Source organism: Cherax quadricarinatus, chromosome 10 (assembly GCF_038502225.1).
Source record: "Cherax quadricarinatus isolate ZL_2023a chromosome 10, ASM3850222v1, whole genome shotgun sequence".
NCBI classification, from domain to species: Eukaryota; Metazoa; Arthropoda; class Malacostraca; order Decapoda; family Parastacidae; genus Cherax; species Cherax quadricarinatus.
The window spans coordinates 3,886,302-3,911,772 of NC_091301.1; the positions used below are offsets into that span (position 1 = coordinate 3,886,302).

Consider the following 25,471-nt stretch of genomic DNA (forward strand, 5'->3'; position numbering starts at 1 on the left):
TAACGACACAATACACCAATGCTTCACACGGGATGGGAAAATTCTTGTTAGGAAAACAAATGTAGGTCAACTGTACACAATCACGAACGAGAATGATCTATCACGATTTCTCAGGGATACTAATCTTACAGAGAATAACTAAACAATGTCCAACTTAAAAGCCTACGTAGTGTAGTGTATGTTTTGCTCCATTATTGTTCAAATTTCATTGTGCAATCTCTTAGTAATTAAATAATCAACTACCTCATTTTGTGATTTTACTAGTAAGCATAAGTCACCTTATGTGATTTTGTTATTTACTATTGTTCGCTTAAACATTAGCTGAATTGATACTTTCTCTGTCCATATTACTACATCATATTTTTTTAAATACTATCAATTGATATTACTTACTAAAATTAATAATTATCATTTTTACTAAAATTTCAATTTACTCTTAAAATTTTTGACATTTAATAACCATTACTTGTCTAATTACCTTTACCTGTTTTAATACCACATTTACTATCTTAGATTACTCTTAATTACCTTGTACTGCCATATAACCAAGTATAACTACCAGTGCAATATTGAATGAAATAAACATTACTTTTTCACTTTTTTGTAATCATTATTACTTACTAAAATTTTATTAAACACCATATTTACTACCAGTCAATTTTACTTTTGTACATTAAACATTATCTTATACTTCCCATAACATTTTGTTGCCAAATTTTCAAGTTTGTATATTCAACCCCAACCTTTATATTATCCTTTGTACCTGTGTACCTGTGTACCTGGGTACCTGTCTACCATCTTACTATCATATTATAACCAAGACATTACCATTGTTATTTTTTTACTATTATTCTTTTGGTACTTTAATTGTGAATTTTATTTTGTCAATTTAAATCTAGTTATAATCTTGATCTTGTCAACAACCTATACCAGACTCTAGTGCAATTGCAAATACCATTTCAAATTGTATTTTTATATTATAAGTTTATATTATAATTCCTTCTTCTCTTTTTTAGTAATTGTATACAGGAGGAGGGGTTACTAGCCCATTGCTCCCGGCATTTTAGTCGCCTCATACGACACGCATGGCTTACGGAGGAAAGATTCTTTTCCACTTCCCCATGGACAATAGAAGAAATAAAAAAGAACAAGAGCTATTTAGAAAAAGGAGAAAAACCTAGATGTATGTATATATATATATGCATGTGCGTGTCTGTGAAGTGTGACCAAAGTGTAAGTAGGAGTAGCAAGATATCCCTGTTATCTTAGCGTGTTTATGAGACAGAAAAAGAAACCAGCAATCCTACCATCATGCAAAACAGTTACAGGTTTTTGTTTCACAGTCATCTGGCAGGACGGTAGTACTTCCCTGGGTGGTTGCTGTCTACCAACCTACTACCTACCTACTACACTCCAACAGCACGTCAAGTATTAAAAACCATTTGTCTCCATTCACTCCTATCAAACACGCTCACACATGCCTGCTGGAAGTCCAAGCCCCTCGCACACAAAACCTCCTTTACCCCCTCCCTCCAACCCTTCCTAGGCCGACCCCTACCCCGCCTTCCTTCCACTACAGACTGATACACTCTTGAAGTCATTCTGTTTCGCTCCATTCTCTCTACATGTCCGAACCACCTCAACAACCCTTCCTCAGCCCTCTGGACAACAGTTTTGGTAATCCCGCACCTTCTTGGAAGTTAGGAGGAGGTGCGGGATTACCAAAACTGTTGTCCAGAGGGCTGAGGAAGGGTTGTTGAGGTGGTTCGGACATGTAGAGAGAATGGAGCGAAACAGAATGACTTCAAGAGTGTATCAGTCTGTAGTGGAAGGAAGGCGGGGTAGGGGTCGGCCTAGGAAGGGTTGGAGGGAGGGGGTAAAGGAGGTTTTGTGTGCGAGGGGCTTGGACTTCCAGCAGGCATGTGTGAGCGTGTTTGATAGGAGTGAATGGAGACAAATGGTTTTTAATACTTGACGTGCTGTTGGAGTGTGAGCAAAGTAACATTTATGAAGGGATTCAGGGAAACCGGCAGGCCGGACTTGAGTCCTGGAGATGGGAAGTACAGTGCCTGCACTCTGAAGGAGGGGTGTTAATGTTGCAGTTTAAAAACTGTAGTGTAAAGCACCCTTCTGGCAAGACAGTGATGGAGTGAATGATGGTGAAAGTTTTTCTTTTTCGGGCCACCCTGCCTTGGTGGGAATCGGCCGGTGTGATAATAAAAAAAAAAAAAAAAAATTATAATTCCTACCATCTGTCCATTTAACTTTGTTTACCATTACTTAATTTAAGTCCCTTATATAATTTCTCCTTTATTTTAGCTTTATATAACTACCCTAGTTTATATATTCACAATTGTTAAAATAATCAAGGTGCTATTCTCAGGTGCTAAAGTAGAATAAGTTCACAATTTTGCCATTATATTCCAAAGCTCATTTATTTGATTACCACTTTATTGTTCACCACAACCTATATTAATCCCTTTTATATTATAATTTTATACTATAATTCTAACTTTAAAAAATTACCTTTATAGTACTACCTACTATCATATTCCCAAGCTCCATTATTTGATCATCACTTTATTTGTATTAGTCCCTTTTATATTGTCTCCTTTATTTTAGCTTAAAAAAAAAAAAACTACCTTAGCTCATTATTTTACATTTGTTAAATAATTCAGGTGCTATTTTTTAGCTTAAGACTATTTACTTTGTTTTATACTTAATTCTAACTATAGATTCACTACAAATCTTATAATTACAAGCATTGATCCTGATACCAACCTCTTATTTAATGACTTAAATGAATCAAACAGTTACTGTAATTACTACACTGCAGAACAATCAAAGGCACTTCTCAGTGCCAACAACAACATAACTATCTTTAACTACAATATCAGATCTTTAAGCAAGCATTACGATGACCTCATAGCATTACTAAATTCCTTACATGCCAATATGTCCATCATTACACTAACTGAAACCTGGCTAAAGCCTGATAGTACAGATGTCTATGCCATTCCTGGTTACACAGCCATACACAACTGTAGGCCAGACCAACAAGGGGGTGGCACAGCCATATACTACTCAGACCAACTAGAATGTACCACTAATACTTGCACAAGGGATGAACATGGGGAATATATAATAGCTAAATTCAAATCCAAATACCTACAAAAACCTCTCACATTGATAAACATCTACAGAGTTCCACAGTCAAACATTAGCCAATTTAGTCAAAACCTAGAAAGTATGATAACTGATGCACGCATGAACAAAGATCACTTACTACTCTCAGGTGACTTCAATATAAATCTCCTGCAAGACCAGGACCCACACGTTACTGAATTCACAAACACAATGAGTAACTGTATGTTACTACCAACAGTAACAAAACCTACAAGAGTTACAGAGACTAGTGTTTCCCTACTTGACCACATCTGGACCAACACCATATCCCCTTTAAAATCAGGCATAATTACAGATAATACCACAGACCACTACCCTACTTTCCTCATAACAACTCTTGGTAAACTACCCCAAGACACTACTAAAGTCACCTTCAGACTTCACAATGAGGCAGCCATTAATAACTTCACAACAGCAGTAGCAAACATTGATTGGCACACTGAGCTAGAAATCTATACAGATATTGACGAATGTATTAATAATTTTCTGAAAAAGACCCAATACCTCTATAACAAGCACTACCCTAAAAAAACTAAACAGATGACAGCTAAGAGACTGAACAGTTCCTGGCTAACACCCAGCATTCTCAAATCCATAAATACAAAACACCAATATGAAAAACAGTACAGAATGGGTCACATAACCAGAGACCAAACAAAACGTTACTCGTCAATCCTAACCAGCCTGATAAGAAGGGCAAAAAAATTGTATTATGAGAACAGATTATCCAACTTACGAGGTGATATAAAAAAGACCTGGAAAACCCTATCAGAAATTCTGGGAACAAAAAAGATATCACGAAATAGCGAAATAAAATTAGCAAAATCAGATGAACCCCAACTCCCACCAACAGAAACAGCAAACAGACTCAATGATTTCTTCTCCACTATAGGACAAAACCTTGCCAATAAAATCCCAAGCTCAGATACCCCACCAAATGACTACCTCACCGGCAACTACCCGAACACACTGTTCCTAGCTCCGACTAACCCATACGAAGTCTCCCTTATTATCAACGCACTAAAAAACAAGGCAGGAGATTTAAATACCTTACCACCCTTTATATACAAAAAACTGTCACAAGTGCTATCACCAATCATTGCAACACTCTTTAACAAATCCATAGAATCCTCCACCTTCCCTACAGTACTCAAAATAGCAAGGGTCACCCCGATCCACAAAGGAGGAGACCAAACAGAGTTGAATAACTATAGGCCAATATCCAACTTACACCCTCTCTCAAAAATCTTCGAAAAATTAATTCATAAACGAATCTACTCCTACCTTATCTCCCAAAACATACTCAACCCCTGCCAATTTGGATTCAGGCCTAATAAAAATACTAATGATGCTATTATACACATGCTAGAACATATATACACTGCAATAGAGAAAAAAGAAGTCCCACTGGGGATCTTCATTGACTTACGTAAAGCTTTTGATACAGTTGACCATGACTTGCTCCACGTAAAATTGTCACACTATGGTATAAGAAGGCACTCCCTCAACTACCTCAAGTCATACCTCAGCAACAGAAGCCAATATGTGTACGCAAATGGGGCAAACTCTTCTGCGCAACCAATTACAGTTGGTGTCCCACAGGGAAGTGTCCTTGGCCCTCTTCTCTTTCTCCTATACATAAATGACCTTCCAAATGCTTCGCAATTACTCAAACCCACACTATTTGCAGATGACACTACATACGTCTTCTCTCACCCGAGCCCTGTCACGCTAGCCAATACTGTAAATACCGAATTACAGAAAATATGTACCTGGATGAGGACTAACAAACTTACACTAAACATTGACAAAACCTACTTCATTCAGTTTGGTAACAGAGCTACAGATGTCCCTCTTAACATAATGATAAACGGATCACCTATCACAAAGCTAACAGAGGGAAAATTCTTAGGAATCCACCTTGATAATAGACTCAAATTTCATACACATATGCAACAAATTTCTAAGAAAATTTCCAAGACTGTAGGCATACTATCGAAGATACGGTACTATGTTCCACAGTCAGCCCTCCTGGCCCTATATCACTCTCTTATTTACCCCTATCTCACCTATGGAATTTGTGCATGGGGCTCAACAACAATTAACCATCTCAGACCACTAATTACCCAACAAAAGGCTGCAGTTAGAATGATAACAAATTCTCACTACAGGCAGCACACTCCACCAATATTCAATACACTAAACCTACTCACCATATAAAACATCCATACTTATTACTGCACCTATTACATACATAGAACACTTAACTCTGATATTAACCCTCCCCTCAAACATCTCCTTGCCAACCTCAACAGAACACATGACCATAACACAAGGCACAGATCACTCTTTGATGTTCCTCGTGTCCATCTCACACTATGCAAAAACTCAATGCACATAAAAGGCCCTAAAATCTGGAATTCATTACCTGTAAATATAAAAGAAACACTACCTGTTTATAAATTCAAGTCTCTTCTCAAAGATCACTTACTCACCCAAAACCAAATAAATACTGAATAACTGAACCTTATAAATTGTATATCTTAAATGTTTCTCACAATTATATCGCATAAATGTTAAACCTAAAACCCAATCTAACTTTATTATTTTTTAAATACACTACCTAACAGAATACTTCATACGACTGAATGTACAACAAGGTCTGAGCTTGCTACCATCTGCAGCTCATAAGACTGCCATCCCCACGAGCCCCTTTGAGGCGGGGTAGATGGCAGACCAGAGGCCTAGCTTCTTCCTACGAGCCCCGTGAGGGCGGGGAATGTGGCTAGGCCTGGGGACACTTGGTCCCAAAGATGAGGAGGTACTTGTACCTCCTCCCATGGGAGACTTAGGTCTCAGACACTCCCCAAAGAGGGAGCCAAGGCCGGGTCACCACTACTTGGAAAAGACCCGGGCCGGGAGAATACCGGCGAATAAAAAAAAAAAAAAAAAATGTACAACAATGCATGCAACCATATGACCTGTCTTTGTAATACTCACTTGTGCTTTATAGTAATCTGTTTACATTAATGTTTTATCACTGATTTCATCATTGCTTAGTTAATTTTAAGCCAGCCCGTAATGCTATGCATAGTATAAGTGGCTTTGGCATGCTGCTCTTATCTGTATTTTTTTGTACCTCTGTATGTATGCTCAAATTGTTAATAAATAAATAAATAAATAAAAAAACAGCTGGGTTCCCGCTGCGCCTGCGCAGATGTGCGGGGGGTGAGGGGTCGAGCTGGGGCACGTGGTGGCGGCAGTGTTTTGAATGGGTGAGGAGGTTGTGAAAACCGGGGATGAGGAAACTGGCGTTCACGGCGGCCTAAGGATTAATATAGGCCTCAATTCATAATAGGAAGTGTCGTGACTGTCCCTAGTGAAGAGTGAGGGAACGTGATTTACGGGACCACCGTAAAAAGGAGGTAAAATCAGTGAATAATGGTTCGACCAGGCGTGACTGGTGCGCGGCCATGGTGTGTGTCCAGGGGAAATACCCGTGAGTTAATCCTTACTCATCGGCCTCAGATCTTAATGGAGGGACATCTAATGTGTATAATGATTATGAGACGTTAAATCGTCTTGTGAATGGTAATGTAATCAGTGATAATTGGATAGGTTAAGGGTGATCCAGCCACATCAAGTGACCACCAGGGAATATCTGGTAAGTGGTGGGATTATGTACAAATGTTTTTCCTTGATGGATGTATCCATGTGTATCCTATCCCCCCCCCCTTCATTCAGTTAAACTAATATAATCTATACTAGTCACGAGGGAGCATTCACCAAATTCAACTTCAATAACAAAAACATAAAGTGGGACCAAGTAAACCAAGTCCTAACCGATATAAGCAACACAGACCCAAACTTATGCCTAGAACAGATTAACTCGGTGGCACTCGATGTATGCACAAGGCTTATTCCTCTAAGAAAAAGGAGGAGTAGATGTAAAATAGAAAGAGACAGGCGCTCCCTTTACAGGCGACGGAAAAGAATAACAGAGCGGCTAAAAGAGGTCAATATATCTGAAATGCGCAGGGAGACACTGGTCAGAGAAATAGCAAGCATCGAACTTAAGCTAAAAGAATCCTTTAGGAGTCAGGAATCGCGGGAAGAACTAAAAGCTATAAATGAAATCGAAAGAAACCCAAAGTATTTCTTCTATGCCAAATCAAAATCGAGAACAACGCCCAGTATTGGGCCCCTACTTAAACAAGATGGGTCCTACACAGATGACAGCAAGGAAATGAGTGAGCTACTCAAGTCCCAATATGACTCAGTTTTTAGCAAGCCGCTAACCAGACTGAGAGTCGAAGATCAAAATGAATTTTTTATGAGAGAGCCACAAAATTTGATTAACACAAGCCTATCCGATGTTATCCTGACGCCAAATGACTTCGAACAGGCGATAAATGACATGCCCATGCACTCTGCCCCAGGGCCAGACTCATGGAACTCTGTGTTCATCAAGAACTGCAAGAAGCCCCTATCACGAGCCTTTTCCATCCTATGGAGAGGGAGCATGGACACGGGGGTCGTCCCTCAGTTACTAAAAACAACAGACATAGCCCCACTCCACAAAGGGGGCAGTAAAGCAACAGCAAAGAACTACAGACCAATAGCACTAACATCCCATATCATAAAAATCTTTGAAAGGGTCCTAAGAAGCAAGATCACCACCCATCTAGAAACCCATCAGTTACACAACCCAGGGCAACATGGGTTTAGAACAGGTCGCTCCTGTCTGTCTCAGCTACTGGATCACTACGACAAGGTCCTAAATGCACTAGAAGACAAAAAGAATGCAGATGTAATATATACAGACTTTGCAAAAGCCTTCGACAAGTGTGACCATGGCGTAATAGCGCACAAAATGCGCGCTAAAGGAATAACAGGAAAAGTCGGTCGATGGATCTATAATTTCCTCACTAACAGAACACAGAGAGTAGTCGTCAACAGAGTAAAGTCCGAGGCAGCTACGGTGAAAAGCTCTGTTCCACAAGGCACAGTACTAGCTCCCATCTTGTTCCTCATCCTCATATCCGACATAGACAAGGATGTCAGCCACAGCACCGTGTCTTCCTTTGCAGATGACACCCGAATCTGCATGACAGTGTCTTCCATTGCAGACACTGCAAGGCTCCAGGCGGACATCAACCAAATCTTTCAGTGGGCTGCAGAAAACAATATGAAGTTCAACGATGAGAAATTTCAATTACTCAGATATGGTAAACATGAGGAAATTAAATCTTCATCAGAGTACAAAACAAATTCTGGCCACGAAATAGAGCGAAACACCAACGTCAAAGACCTGGGAGTGATTATGTCGGAGGATCTCACCTTCAAGGACCATAACATTGTATCAATCGCATCTGCTAGAAAAATGACAGGATGGATAATGAGAACCTTCAAAACTAGGGAGGCCAAGCCCATGATGACACTCTTCAGGTCACTTGTTCTATCTAGGCTGGAATATTGCTGCACTCTAACAGCACCTTTCAAGGCAGGTGAAATTGCCGACCTAGAAAATGTACAGAGAACTTTCACGGCGCGCATAACGGAGATAAAACACCTCAATTACTGGGAGCGCTTGAGGTTTCTAAACCTGTATTCCCTGGAACGCAGGAGGGAGAGATACATGATTATATACACCTGGAAAATCCTAGAGGGACTAGTACCGAACTTGCACACGAAAATCACTCACTACGAAAGCAAAAGACTTGGCAGACGATGCACCATCCCCCCAATGAAAAGCAGGGGTGTCACTAGCACGTTAAGAGACCATACAATAAGTGTCAGGGGCCCGAGACTGTTCAACTGCCTCCCAGCACACATAAGGGGGATTACCAACAGACCCCTGGCAGTCTTCAAGCTGGCACTGGACAAGCACCTAAAGTCAGTTCCTGATCAGCCGGGCTGTGGCTCGTACGTTGGTTTGCGTGCAGCCAGCAGCAACAGCCTGGTTGATCAGGCGCTGATCCACCAGGAGGCCTGGTCACAGACCGGGCCGCGGGGGCGTTGACCCCCGAAACTCTCTCCAGGTAAACTCCAGGTCTCCAGGTATACAGTCCACAATTAATTAATAGCGCCGTGCTTGAGGGTGCTACCCAATTTATACTGGTCTCGGATAGATGTGGACAAGATTGTGATGGTCGAGGGGCCACCTGTGGTTAAGGGGAAATTAACGTTAACACATGAACTTTTTTATTTTTCGTTCGATTTTTTTCATTTTTTTTGTACGTAAAGAAGCACCTTTCAATAGTAATGTGACCAAGTTTCAATAAGATAGCTCAAAAAACAACTGAGAAAAAAATTATTTACTAATAATCATACATATTGAACAGTAACTTCGTAATGGGACTTGGAGAAGCTTTTTTGGCATTATCTACGCATAAAACAATGCTAAACTGTATTTCTAGTGTTTAGCCTTTCTGTAATTTATCCTTTCTTCATTCTTAAAAAAAATAAATTTTGTATGGTTTTGACTTTCAGCCAAATATCTGACTTTTGCCCTCACAAAAATCAAAAACAAATTATGATATCTCAAAAAGCAAACCATTAGCTTGTAAAACAATCTTTCCTTTATGTTCTCTGTGAATTTCATTACATTCCTGCTATTATTAACGAATTTCGTGGCTCATATATGTGAATAACTTACTTCCGAGATAATCCGCGAAACAGCCGGACCACCGATTTTTTTTTTTTTTTCGAGAAAATAACATTTTTCTCAGCAGTACGAGTGTATATCATAGTTACCCCATGTTCATTTTCTTTAATATAAGAACCCTGGAGGTGAAAGAAAGAGAATGGAAGCCCCTCTCTGAGAATGGGAATCTATTATTCCCGATTGAGCGCTCTGAGAATATGCCATATATTATTCATTCTGGAGTATTTACCATATTTCTTTGTTATTTATATTGTTTATTATGTCATATTAGATCAATTGTGATAGATAAATAAGCCGTAGAAGCTATAATAGCGTTATATTGAGCCATATTCCCCGGCCACCCCGAGACTGGAATTTTCCATGACGCAGCAAAATGGTGTCGGGAGGTTCCTGGTTGGTTGGAACTCTACGTATAAGTCCCACCCACTGTATTATGATGCCAAATCGTCAATTATTATCTTAGAAAGAATAATACAATAAATACACGAAAAAAAACGAAAAAAACAAAAAAAAATTGAGGACAGGTGAGCACACCTGCCGCGGGTGGTGACGTCACCCTAGGTGTTTTAAATGACCATAATTCCTTGTAGGAATGTCGTAGAACAATGATTCTGGTACCATTGTGTTGCCAGAGAGTTAAGCTATTTTTCTATAAGATTAACTCAGTTTGTGAATTTTTCGACAAAATTTTTCGTTCGCGCTGAGTAAGTGCTACTTCTCCCATGTCTACACGGAGTGACTACGGTAAAGTAAGTAAGTAAGTAAGTTTATTCAGGTATACACAAATACAGTTACATAGAATTATCATACATAGCAGCATGTGTAGAGAACCTGGGATAACCCAAAAAAGTCAGACAGAGTGACTTATTTCCATTGGGGTCCTTTTACCTTATTATTTTAATATAAAGGTTATAATATTTTCTTATTATTCTACAATGAAGATAACATCTTATTATCATACTAAAAAGACTATCTACTACACCAAGGTCATTAAGACTCTTCAATACGAGGGTCATTACTAGGAATATGGTAAAATTTACACGTATGTTAGCTAAAAAATAGAAAATCATTCCCCTCCCTTTCTGTAGCTACATTCATCAGACACCTTTTGGCACTCTTCTTGAACTGGTTCATGCTATGACTGGCTTTGACATGTGCGGGCAGTCTGTTCCATTCCTTTATTGCTGTACAATAAAAGGTGTTTGAAGACAATATGGTTGTCTCCCAATGAGATTACTTGTATGTATATAATGTTGAGGTACATACAGGTAAGCACCCTATAAAATTTTCCACAATAACATTGAGTTAAGAGAATGCGGGATGTGAAATAGATCGCCCTGCTCCGAGTGAACGCGTGATTCTCGTACCGAGGACCCCTCAAGGAAGGTTCCTTGATGTTGGTGAGGGGCTCTTGATTTAGGGAATTGGATCTGTGCTCCAGTTCCCCGAATTAAGCCTGAATGCCTTCCACGTCCCCCCCCCCCAGGCGCTGTATAATCCTCCGGGTTTAGCGCTTCCCCTTGATTATAATAATAATAATAATCGTACCGAGGATAGTGAAGCTTTATGGAATCACGACTTCTAAACCGGGACAAACCGACGGATACCTCGTCCTGCTGGAATGAGAACCGTGTCGGTGTAGCAGGACATCGAAATGAGATGGTGAATGGAGGAAATAAGGAGTATCAATCACCCACAGTTAAGTAACCCTTCTAGTTATAGCAGACTGATACTGGCCAGTTAGGTATGTTGTAATTGGATAGGTTATGAGTGATCCAGCTACATCAAGTGACCACCAGAGAATATCTGGTAAGTGGTGAGATTATGTACAAGTGTTTTCCTTGATGGATATATCCATGTGTAACCTACCCCACCCCCCTTCATTCAGTTAAACTAATATAATCTATACAGTCCACAATTAATTAGTAGCACCGTACTTGTGGGTGCTATCCAATCCATACTGGTCTCGGATAGATATGGATAAGACTGTGAGGTCGAAGGAACCACTTGCCGTGACCAGGGGTGGTTAAGTTTTCTCACATGTCTACACGGGGTGACTACGGTAAACAATATGGTTGTCTCCCAATGAGTTTACTTGTATGTATATAATGTTGAGGTACATACAGGTAATCACCCCTATAAAATTTTCCATAAGTATGTCATTGTAATCAGCTAGGACTGTATACCCTGTACATGTACTTGTAGTATTTTTTTTTTTTTTTTTTTTTATTCGCCGGTATTCTCCCGGCCCGGGTCTTTTCCAAGTAGTGGTGACCCGGCCTTGGCTCCCTATCTGAGGAGTGTCTCGAGACTTACGTCTCCCATGGGAGGAGGTACAAGTACCCCCTCATCTTTGGGACCAAGTGTCCCCGGGCCTAGCCACATTCCTCGCCCTCACGGGGCTCGTAGGGAGAAGCTAGGCCTCTGGTCTGCCATCTGCCCCGCCCCAAAGGGGCTCGTGGGAATGAGCTGGAGGTGGTAGCAAGCTCAGGCCTTCTTACTTGTAGTAAAATAAAGATATTATTATTATTATTATTATTATTTTTATTATTATTATTATTATTATTATTTTTATTATTATTATTATTATTATTATTATTATTATTATTATTATTATTATTATTATTATTATTATTATTATTATTATTATTATTATTATTATTACCTCGCACCTTTAGAGGACTGGTGTGGGTCGCATCCTGTGACAAAACTGACCTAATTTGCCCAAAATGCTCTGCATAACAAGGGACTTTCTATATAGTAATATATCATTGATATCAGCTATGGTCTGTATACCTTGTACATGTACTTGTAGTAAATAAAGATATTATTATTAAGGAAACTGTTGCACCATGACTACCTACACCAGTGTGCGCTACAAATACGGACAAAAACGTTTTCTTTTAGGAACTTTTCCTGGCATTAGACCGATTGCTAACATTACATACTAGAACGGAAGCGAATATTCTCAGAATTTGGCTGCAGGTTTAGATAATAAAGAAGATACGCCATAGAAAATGAAAAATTCAGATGCGTTGTAGATGGTGGCTCGAGTCAAGAGTGGAAGTCTTATATAATCTATAAGGAAATCTTGTGAGGGTGTAGCAGTTGAACGGTGCAAATTGTTGCAGCAGCAGCAGCAGGCAACACGGAGACAATATCCGTGATGGTTGTTAGTGGTCAGGATTCATGCTTAGCTGGCTGAAGAGAAGAGCAAGAGTGAGCTTTAACTCGCGCTACATCGGTGTGCTACGTCGCAACATTACTCCAGACATGTTTGTTGCAGAGCCTGTTCCTTGTCTCAATCCCAGCCTCAAGGTAACACCCATCTCCTTTATCCCCCCCCCTCCTAATATTGTTTCACTTCGTGTGAAATAAACTTCTAATGTACTACAGTTAATTTATCTGACGCTTAATTAACATGGAATTTTAATATCAGAGTGCTCTGGGAAAAAAAGGAACATACTCATTACTTGCACATTTTCGCCCAGAACCATTGATTTAAGTTAATATTATATAAATGTATGCCATATATAAAGTTATTACACTACATACAAGTGATGGCTTAACATACTGAATATAACCGCATGTTTTGTTTACAAGAATAACCTTATATGATGACTTAACCTAGGATATCAACAATTTCACAAAAGTATTTAATTACATTATTGTATGTTTTCATGTTATTTAATATAAGTATGTATGGTATATCAGACTTAATATCACGTTTTCATATAAATTTATATTAATTTTTGTCATAACTCGTATTGCCTTCAAGGTTCTGCCTAGATGAAGGGTTTTTAATCCAAGGAATTGGAACTGCCTTCCACTTTCTTGGATAAACCTTGATTACCTCCCATTACCCAGGTACTATATGACCCTATAGGTTTAGGACCTTCCTATGAGTATGATTATTCATATCGATGAAGAAAACAGGACTTAGATTATTAACTCCAGAGGGCACTAGACTCAGGATAATCCAAGGAAGCCAAGTATTGTAGCTTATTTATATTGGGCTCACTTGGCCCTCTTTCACCTTCGTATAGCCCACAACACTTAACAAACTCCCATGTACCTATTTACTGCTAGGTGAACAGGGCAGCAGATGTAGAGAGACTTGTCTATATGTCTTGCCTTGCCAGGAATTGAACCCAGATTCTTTCATTGTAAGCCAAATGCACTACCACTGAACTACATATCAGTATAACCCAAAACTACAAAAAATGACATGTTATGATGACTGCCTATGATCCTGTACAACAGTTCATGACTTGGCTTAAAAATAAATTGTATTTTGAATCTGATGTTATGTTGAAGTATTATTTATAGCATATACTGTACATTAATATGATATACATATGTGAGGTATACTATGCAAGTCAAAACATGAGGACAACAATGAAAAAAAAGCCTATATATTACATTAATAGTTTTTGAGTTGTTCTTGGTTAGGTCATTATTTATCACTAGTACTGTACATCTAAATTTTGTTTGATTTGTTTGTTGTGATAGGCTAAACACAAACAACATCAATCAATTTATTGTCTTTAACAGCTGGTTGTACTGAACAGTGAAGGACGTGAATATTCCTTGGATATTCCCACAAATATGACTGTGGAAAGAGTGAAGAAGCTGGCTGTTTGTCACTTCTTTAGTCCTCAGGAAGCTGTGGGTGGCAGTTTAGGAGAGGACAGATCTACAATAGATGGTTCGAAGACATCTGTTGGAAATCGCACTTATCGCTTGGTTCTAGTGCGTGAGGCTAGACCACTTGCTGAAACTAATTCCATCCACCTGGAGCAGCTGATTGATAGTGGTGAGTTCTAGCATATTTTACCATATATTTTTTTGTCATTTTTGCTGCTTTGCACTGTGGCTAGCTGCCAAACTGTCTCATGCTGTTGTGGCCTTTCAGAAAACTAACTTAACTTGACTCAGGAAATCGTAATGACACGATTGCAAACAAACCATACCACGGGCGGGGATAGAACCTGCTAACGCGACGGTCTAGAGTTTTGAGACTCTGATCGCGGGTTCTATCCCCACCCGTGGTATGGTTTAAAACTAACTTAGTCAGTTTTAGTAATGACCCAAAAGTGTTTTGAGATGATATATACCAGTGGTGGCACCAAGGGAAAGGGGATGAAGTGCTATAATCTCCATTGGCCCCTCGGAGCCTCCAAATAAAAATGACAGTAAAAATACAAATAATAATAATGCAGTCTAACTCTGCCTTCCCACCAGATTGCTACCCCTAAGCTGCTATGTAAAAATTCTGGAGCCACTCCTGATCTATTTTTTTTTTGTGTTTTGGCTCTACATACCACCAATAGGAATATAAATGGTTTTCTTTAACTAGTTTAACACCAGTAATAGATCCCAGTGATATTACCTCCATTATGGGACCTTTTAAAGTTAAGGCAATTCCTGACTGGTATTTCTGAAGCTTTCCTTCAGTTAATTTCTGTTTAAGACATGGAGAACCATTTTCAGTCAAGTTTTGTAATACAATGTATACCTACTGTGGTAAACATAAATGGTTAACAAATATTACTGTGCAGTATCACTGTAAGTCTCATCATTTTATTTTTGTGCTACTGCTATTTTGTATTCATATATTATAGTACAGTATTTCATTCATCTTGTTAAACAATAAAAGATATGATTGTAAACTGACAGTTCTCAACAGATGAGCTGCTGCTGGTGGAAAAGCGAGACCCACCACCACAACAAGAACTAACTGCAGAAGAGATGGCTGCACCAACTAAAGAAGAAATTGCAACTGCCACTATGCATATTTCAAAACGGAATGACAATCGTGACCCAGATGCTGCGCATCATACAGTTGATGTTAGTTCTTATTTCTTAAAACTGAAGCTATTTAACTAACATATGGGTGCCTGAATGTAAATTGATATTAAACTGCATTGCTAAATATCTCACATTCATTAATTTTCAGTTTATTTATTTGTGGTTAAATATGTATTTTTTAACCAAATCTATCCTAGCCTAACCCGTGAATTAGTCACTATCCGATTAGCATGTAATTGGCCTTTAATATTTGTTACCAGGTTGCCAAGTGAACAGACCAGTATTTCTCAATCTTTTTACCCTTGAAATAATTTTCATGTCTTGGGGAACTCCTACATAAAAAAAATATTATTCAAGTTTATTGACAATCCAAAAACAAAAAGCATAAATAACCAGTAATATAGTTATAGTAAGCGTATATTCACCTGGAGAAGAGAGAAGTGTCGAGGAGAGAGAGACAGATTTTGGGAAAAGTTAAGTGAATGCGTGGGGAATTTTGAACCAAGTGTGAGAGTACTTGTGGTTGGGGATTTCAATGCTAGTAGGTAAATTTGAGGTGCCAGGGTTAAATGAAAATGGGGAGCCTTTAATTGAGCTATGTGTAGAAAGAGGTTCGGTAATAGGTAATACATATTTTATGAAAAAGAGGATAAATAAATATACAAGGTATGATATAGCACATAATGAAATTAGTTTGTTAAATCATGTATTGGTAGATAAAAGGTTGATGGGTAGGCTCCAGGATGTACATGTTTATAGAGGGGCAACTGACATATCAGATCATTTTTTAGTTGTAGCTACAGTTAGAGTAAGAGGTAGATGGGAAAAGAGGAAGGTGGCAACAACAAGTAAGAGGGATGTGAAAGTGTATAAACTAAGGGAGGAGGAAATTCGGGTGAGATAAAAGCGACTGTTGGCAGAAAGGTGGGCTAGTGCAAAGATGGGTAGTGGGGGGGTTGAAGAGGGTTAGAGTAGTTTTAAAAATGCAGTATTAGAATGTGGGGCAGAAGTTTGTGGTTATAGGAGGGTGGGGGCAGGAGGAAAGAGGAGTGATTGGTGGAATGATGAAGTAAAGGGTGTGATAAAAGAGAAGAAGGTAGCTTATGAGAGGTTTTTACAAAGCAGAAGTGTTATAAGAAGAGCAGAGTATATGGAGAGTAAAAGAAAGGTGAAGAGAGTGGTGAGAGAGTGCAAAAGGATAGCAGATGATAGTGGGAGAGGCACTGTCAAGAAATTTTAATGAAAATAAGAAAAAAATTTGGAGTGAGTTAAACAAGTTAAGAAAGCCTAGGGAACGAATGGATTTGTCAGTTAAAAACAGAGTAGGGGAGTTAGTAGATGGGGAGATGGAGGTATTGGGTAAATGGCAGGAATATGTTGAGGAACTTTTAAATGTTAATGAAGAAAGGGAGGCAGTAAGTTTGTGCATTGGCCAGGGAGGTATACCATCTTTTAGGAGTGAGGAAGAGCAGGATGTGAGTGTGGGGGAGGTGCGTGAGGCATTATGTAGAATGAAAGGGGGTAAAGCAGCTGGAACTGACGGGATCATGACAGAAATGTTAAAACCAGGGGGGGATGTAGTGTTAGAGTGGTTGGTATTTTTGTTTAATAAATGTATGAAAGAGGGGAAGGTACCTAGGGATTGGCAGAGAGCATGTATAGTTCCTTTATATAAAAGGAAGGGGGACAAAAGAGATTGTATAATTTATAGAGGAATTAGTTTACTGAGTATACCAGGAAAAGTGTACAGTAGGGTTATTATTGAAAGAATTAGAGGTAAGACAGAGTGTAGGATTGCAGATGAGCAAGGAGGTTTCAGAGTGGGTAGGGGATATGTTTACCTGGAGTTTATCTGGAGAGAGTTCCGGGGGTCAATGCCCCCGCGGCCCGGTCTGTGACCAGGCCTCCTGGTGGATCAGAGCCTAGATCAAGTGTTTACATTGAAGAATATTCTTCTTTCTTTCAACAAACCAGCCGTATCCCACCGAGGCAGGGTGGCCCAGAAAGAAAAACAAAAGTTTCTCTTTTCAAATTTAGTAATTTATACAGGAGAAGGGGTTACTATCCCCTTGCTCCTGGCATTTTAGTTGCCTCTTACAACACTCATGGCTTACGGAGGAAGAATTCTGTTCCACTTCCCCATGGAGATAAGAGGAAATAAACAAGAACAAGAACTAGAAAGAAAATAGCAGAAAACCCAGAGGGGTGTGTATATATATGCTTGTACATGTATGTGTAGTGTGACCTAAGTGTAAGTAGAAGTAGCAAGACGTACCTGAAATCTTGCATGTTTATGAGACAGAAAAAAGACACCAGCAATCCTACCATCATGTAAAACAATTACAGGCTTTTGTTTTACAATCACTTGGCAGGGCAGTGGTACCTCCCTGGGCGGTTGCTGTCTACCAACCTACTACCTAGGATTGAAGCATGTATATACATGTATAGGATGGGGTCCATTGGTGTAAATTGTGGGACCCATAGCCTCGGAGAAGTGGATAAAAAGGTTTCAAGGAAGAATATTTGGATTTCTTCCTGAAGCCGTTTGAATATTCCACTTCCCCTACCACCCCATCTTTTCATATATATTTTTTTTTTTTACCAATAGGAATATTTTTTTTTTTTAATAAGTCGGCCATCTCCCACCAAGGCAGGGTGACCCAAAAAGAAAGAAAATCCCCATAAAGAAAATACTTTCATCAATCAACACTTTCACCTCTCTCACATATAATCACTGTCTGTTTGTTTGTTTATTTATTTATTTATTTATTTATTAATTTGAACATGATACAGACAAGTACAAGGAATACAATTTTTAAAGTGCAGCATGCCAAAGCCCCTTGTATGCAGAGCATTATGGGTAGGCTTAAAATTAACTTAAGATTAACTAAGCAATGATATATTCAATGGTACAAAAATTATTGTAAAACAGATAACAATTTAGTACTGTTTATGCAGAGGTGCTCAGAATACAACAGTTTGGAAGTATATATAGGTACCATCCGACTTATGACCGAGTTTGGTTCCAACAAACCAGTCGTAAGTCAAAATGGACGTAAGTCAAACCTTACTACTGAATATCATCATCACATTTTTGTAATGACTTTATTTTATTGTTTTATTTTGGTATTTCAATTTTTACTTTACTTTTTATGCTGTTAGTACTGTATTTTATACTGTAAGGTTTAGGATAAACACTGTGTAAAACACGAAGAGTTGTTTATTTCCCAGAAATTGGCATAGAAAACATGGTCGTAAGTCGAATGGTTGTATGTCGAACAGGTCGGATGTTGGATGGTAGGTGTACGTATAAAGATATGCAACATATCCCTCCAAACTGCCAATATCCCAAATCCCTCCTTTAAAGTGCACGCATTGTACTCCCATTTCCAGGACTCAAGTCCGGCTATATAAAATAACTGGTTTCCCCTGAATCCCTTGCTAAATATTATCCTGCTCACACTCCAACAGCTCGTCAGGTCCCAAATACCATTCGTCTGCATTCACTCCTATCTAACACGCTCGCACACGCTTGCTGGAAGTCCAAGCCTCTCGCCCACAAAACCTCCTTTACCCCCTCCCTTCAACCCTTTCGATTACAATCCCTACCCCGCCTTCCTTCCCCTACAGATTTATACGCTCTCCATGTCATTCTACTTGGATCCATTCTCTCTAAATGACCAAATCACCTCATATATGTGAACAGTATTTAGATAAAGGTAGGGAAGGTTGCATCTCATTTATGGATTTAGAAAAAGCATATGATAGAGTGGATAGGGGAGCAATGTGGCAGATGTTACAAATATATGAAATACGTGGTAAGTTATTAAATGCTGTAAAGAGTTTTTGATACTGATGATACTGTGCTTATGGGTGATTCTAAAGAAAAATTGCAAAGGCTAGTGGACGAGTCTGGGAGTGTGTGTAAAGATAGAAAGTTGAAAGTGAACATAGAAAAGAGAAAGGTGATGAGGGTTATCAAATGATTTGGATAAAGAAAAATTGGATATCAGATTGGGGAGGAGGAGTATGGAAGAAGTGACTGGTTGCAGATATTTAGGAGTTGATGTGTCAGCGGATGGATTTGTGAAGGATGAGGTTAATCATAGAATTGATGAAGGAAAAAAGGTGAGTGGTGCATTGAGGTATATATGGAGACAAAGAACATTATCTATGGAGGCAAAGAAGGGAATGTATGAAAGTATAGTAGTACCAACACTCTTATATGGGTGTGAAGCTTTGGTTGTAAATGCTGCAGCGAGGAGATGGTTGGAGGCAGTGGAGATGTCCTGTCTAAGGGCAATGTGTGGTGTAAATATTATGCAGAAAATTTGGAGTGTGAAAATTAGGAGAAGGTGTGGAATTAATAAAAGTATTAGTCAGAGGGCTGAAGAGGGGTTGTTGAGGTGGTTTGGTCATTTAGAGAGAATGGATCAAAGTAGAATGACATGGAGAGCACATAAATCTGTAGAGGAAGGAAGGCAGGGTAGGGGTTGTCCTCGAAAAGGTTGGAGGGAGGGGGTAAAGGAGGTTTTGTGGGCGAGGGGCTTGGACTTCCAGCAAGCGTACGTGAGCCTGTTAGATAGGAGTGAATGGAGACAAATGGTATTTGGGACCTGACGAGCTGTTGGAGTGTGAGCAGGGTAATATTTAGTGAAGAGATTCAGGGAAACCGGTTATTTTTATATAGCCGGACTTGAGTCCTGGAAATGGGAAGTACAATGCCTGCATTTTAAAGGAGTGGTTTGGGATATTGGCAGTTTGGAGGGATATGTTGTGTATCTTTATATGTATATCCTTCTAAACTGTTGTATTCTGAGCACCTCTGCAAAAACAGTGATTATGTGTAAGTGAGGTGAAAGTGTTGAATGATGATGAAAGTATTTTTTTCTTTTTGGGGATTTTCTTTCTTTTTGGGTCACCCTGCCTCGGTGGGAGATGGCCGACTTGTTAAAAAAAAAAATGTAATAATACTACTACTACTACTACTATTTTTTTTTTTATTAACACACTGGCCGATTCCCACCAAGGCAGGGCGGCCCGAAAAAGAAAAACTTTCACCATCATTCACTCCATCACTGTCTTGCCAGAAGGGTGCTTTACAGTACAGTTTTTAAACTGCAACATTAACACCCCTCCTTCAGAGTGCAGGCACTGTACTTCCCATCTCCAGGACTCAAGTCCAGCCTGCCGGTTTCCCTGAATCCCTTCATAAATGCTACTTTGCTCACACTCCAACAGCACATGAAGTATAAAAAAACTACTAATACTAATAATATTAATAATGAGAGCTTCAGAACGCCACCAACTCAGTGCATTGTTTACCGCGGTGTTGGAGTATTTCTCTCATGCTTTGCTTACATTTTTTTTGTCATTTGGCCAAATTTCATTTTACTAAGCATGGGTTCTAAGAAAGAAGTGTAAAGGACAGTGCTGGGAAGAAAAAGAGGATGATTTCCATGGAATTAAAGCATGCAATCATAGATAAACAAGCGAAGTGTGCAGGTGTTGGGTTGAGGGGGAAGCAGGGGGAGCTGGCTTGTAACTTGGATGTTGGCTCATAACTCAGAGCAAAAAATCGACCGAGCGACGGCTCATATCTCAAAAACTTGTACGTTGGGACACTCGTAAGTCAAGGTTCCACTGTATAACTAACTGGATTTCTTTGAGAGCACAAGTACAGTACATAGTAAAGATAAAAAAAAAATTAGAAAATGTTACAAATTCAAAGTTTGATGCAAATGAATTATGAAACTTTTTAGAATAATAAGAATACCACCACTATAGAGTTTATATTACACTAAAAGAATAACCATGCTACTTGGGTGTTCATCATAGCCAAATACTGTACAGTATCATTAAAACTGGATTCTGTGAGTTCTTCCTATTAACTGCCTGTAGAGTGGCAGACGTGTGTTGTGATACATGGGACTAGTTAAAAACCATTGATGGATACCACTACGTACTCTATACACTTATGCAGCTGCATTCTTGAATTTTTAGTGTGCATACATTTAAAAAATAGGTACTGTATTCCCTATTTAGATAAAAAGTTTTGCATTTTTCAAAAAAGCAAAAATTTGGACTTCACATTCCCCTTACATTCTCTCTCTACCCTTTCATCCATGCATCTGAATAAACATTTTTTACAAACAGTTTTTGTATGTTATTATGCTCTGAAATAAAATTATTTAATAACTTGCATTTACTGTACAGTACTGTATTTTTAAAAGTAAGCTCAGTGAAAGTGAGTGGTAGCCAAACCTTATGTGGTGAATTTTTAACCAGTTGGTAGACAGCAACTGCCTAGGAAGGTACTACTGCCCTGCCAAGTGAGTGTAAAATGGAAGCCTGTAATTGTTTTACATGATGTTGGGATTGCTGGTGTCTTTTTTTGTCTCATAAGCATACAAGATTTCAGGTATGTCTTGCTACTTCTACTTGTACTTAGGCCACACTACACATGGATGTACAAGTATATGTATACACACCCCTCTGGGTTTTCTTCTATTTTCTTACTAGTTCTTGTTTATTTCCTCTTATCTCCATGAGGAAGTGGAACAGAATTCTTCCTCTGTAAGCCATATGTGTCATAAGAGGCGACTAAAATGCCGGGAGCAAGGGGCTAGTAACCCCTTCTCCTGTATACATTACTAAAGTTAAAAAGAGAAATTTATGTTTTTCTTTTTGAGTTGCCCTGCCTTCAATTCAATTCAATTCAAACTTTATTCTCTATAAGTATTACAATGCTGAGTTTACAGAATTTGGTTATTGTGTGGTTTACATGTAGTAAAATAATAATTACAGAGTGTACCACTAGAACGCCTAGCATAGCTAGGCATTTCGGGCAGACTTATATTAAATCTTAGGTTTAAAATGTTACAGAATTATGAGATAAGTTGGTATTATGGCTAAGTGACTAAATACTAGTTGTGAGTTTAGCAATGTGAATGCTTTTGTTTTGGCACTATACATAGTGGGATATGGCCAGTTTGTTGAAAGAAGATTCATATTTGGCAATTAACATTTAATGTTTAAGATAAAAGATTTTGCTAAAAACATTTTAATTAAATTGATAACTTTTAAATGATAACCAGTCTCAATCTTGGCACTGTCAATTATGCATATAGGTCACCATACACACGTAAAAATTAAGTGAACAATAGTTTATACAAAAAATGCATTAGCTTAACTTTGTACAGGAGAAAACCCTTTGGCAAGCATTGGAGATGGGATAAATTAAGAATACGCTTGGGAGGAGTGTTATAAGGATGGAGAAGAGTGCCAGGTTTTAACTCAGCTGCTGGGACAAATTGTCCAAATCTTTAATCATTATTTAGTTGTATTAACAGTTATTTATGGAATATCATTTTGAAATAATTAATGTCATTTATTACTGTAGTTCCAAACAGAGTTTCGACGAATCTTGGTTACAATGATAGAGGCCTCAGTCCGCCTTATTAGTGCTGACCCAGAATCTGATGAAGTATTCAACCAGATCCTTGACAAACTAGAACGACGTCACCGCCCTCGTGTTGACCGCACTGCTCTCCGGCAGCTCACTGAAATGGGGTTTCCTGAAGCCAAGGCTACTAAAGCCTTGCAAGTGAAGAGGTAGGAATGTCAGTTGTAAGTAATTTTCTGAAGGCAAAATTTTTTTTTTTTTTCATTACTCTACTGCTATTTCTTTTCAAAACAACTTGACCCAAAGGAAAGAACATAACTATCACTCACTTTCTAGCTGCTATAGTATATGTTAATGACTCAGGAATCGTCATCCCCCACAACCCAGTTTTGAACACTTTCAGATGAGCACTGATCTTACCTGTATTTTTTTTGTACCTCTGTATGTATGCTAAAATTACTAAATAAATAAATAAATAAATCTTGCAGTCCACTGCTGAATTGCCAAAATGTAAATGACTATAGCAATGCAGTCAACTCTTTCTATATGTAGATATAGTTTTCCTTACACATAAAAGGGATATTTTGTTAAAATTTACCTAAAATTGTAGAGCTGAAGCTCATTTGTACAAAAAAGCCTGCAGTAGGTTGTTTGGGTGTTGTGAGAGGTGCTAGGAATAGTGTTTGTATGTACAGTATGTTTCATGTTTCAGTATTATATTGATGACATAGTGTTGTGAGAAGAGCATTGATAGTTACATTAAAATTACAGTGAGGAATGGGGAAAATACTAAAAAAAAAAAAAGGCAGTGGTTGTAAGACTTGACATTGTATAATTAGTGATGGCATAAATGAAGTTGATAGAGTAGTGACGAGTAGTTCAGAAATTGATTTTGTCATAATTGGTTACTCTCGAATTTGGAAATATATCTGATCCTAAGGTGAAAGTCAACCTAAAATCTTTCAGATCAGAAAGCTTTTTTGAATTTAGTGCAGGTAATGACATTGTAACAATTATGAAGGGATTCAGGGAAAACCCCATTAACCAGACTTTAGTCCTGGAGGTAAGAAGTACACTACCTGCTCTCTGATAAGAGGGGTGGGACTGTTACAGTTTTAGGGTCAAGATAGCTATTAAATGAATGATGGTTAATGTTTTTTTCTTTTTGGGGGTCATACTTCGCTTGGTGGGAGACAGCCAATGTGGTAAAAATAAAAATTACCTGTACGGAAATGTTTGCTGCTTCCTTAGATGTTTTGTAACTTTTTTTTTTTTTTTAACATGCTGGCCATCTCCCACTGAGGCAGGATGACCTAAAAAAAGAAAAGCTTTCACCATCATTCACATTATCACTGTCTTTGCAGAGGTGCACAGATGTGACAGTTTAGATGTCACTCTAATCAGAAAATACCCCAAACCCCTCTAGAGTGCAGGCATTGTACTTTCCACCTCCAGGACTCAAGTCTGGCTAACTGATTTCCTCGAATCCCTTCACAAAATATTACCCTGCTCACACTCCAACAGCTCGTCAACTCCCAAAAGCCATTCGTCTCCACTTACTCCTATCTAACACACTCCTACATGCTTGCTGTATATCCAAACCCCTTGCACACAAAACCTCTTTTACCCTCTTCTTCCATCCTTTCCTAGAACGACCCCTACTCCTCCTTCCCTCCACTACAGATTTATCCACCCTCCAAGTCATCCTGCTTGCTCCATCCTCTCTAAATGACCAAACCACCTCAACACCCCACTGCATAATATTTATGCTACGCATTGCCCTTAGACACGACATCTCCACTGCCTACAGCCTCCTCCTCGCTGCAACATTCACAACCCATGCTTTACACCCATATAAAAGTGTTGTTACCACTATACTTGCATACATTCCATTCTTTGCCTCCACAGATACCTCAATGCACCACCCACCTTTTTACGTTCATCAGTTCTTTGGTTTACCTCATCCTTCATAAACCCATCTGCTGACAAGTCTACTCTCAAATATCTGAACACATTCATTTCTTCCATACTCCCTCCCTCCAGTCTGATATCCAATTTTTCTTTACCTAACTCATTTGATACCCTCATCACCTCACTCTTATTTATGTTCACTTTCAACTTCCTTCCTTTACACACCCTCCCAAACTCATCCACTAACCTTTGTAACTTTTCAGAATGTCTCAGAAACACAGTATCATCAGCATAAAATGAGCTCCCATTTTGTATTTGATTCCGCATAACTTAATCTCACCCCTCTCCCAAACACCCTAGCATTTACTTCTTTTACAACCCCATCTGTAAATAGGTTAAACAACCATGGTGACATTATGCATCCCTGTCCATAAATTTTACTGGAAAGTAATCTCCCTCTCTCCTGTACACCATAACCTGAGCTTCACTAT

At 38.8% G+C, this 25,471-nt stretch overlaps 1 protein-coding gene across 1 annotated transcript in view; it reads left to right on the forward strand.

Moving 5' to 3' along the window:
- Positions 1-12,780: 12,780 nt before the first annotated feature.
- Positions 12,781-25,471, forward strand: part of Kpc2 (Kip1 ubiquitination-promoting complex subunit 2) — a 48,720-nt gene continuing 36,029 nt past the window's right edge. The window contains exons 1-4 of the mRNA XM_070083520.1: positions 12,781-13,171; positions 14,408-14,669; positions 15,543-15,703; positions 23,067-23,278. Of these exons, the coding sequence (XP_069939621.1) occupies positions 13,043-13,171; positions 14,408-14,669; positions 15,543-15,703; positions 23,067-23,278 (764 nt within the window). The 5' untranslated portion in view covers positions 12,781-13,042. The remainder of the gene's footprint in view (positions 13,172-14,407; positions 14,670-15,542; positions 15,704-23,066; positions 23,279-25,471) is intronic.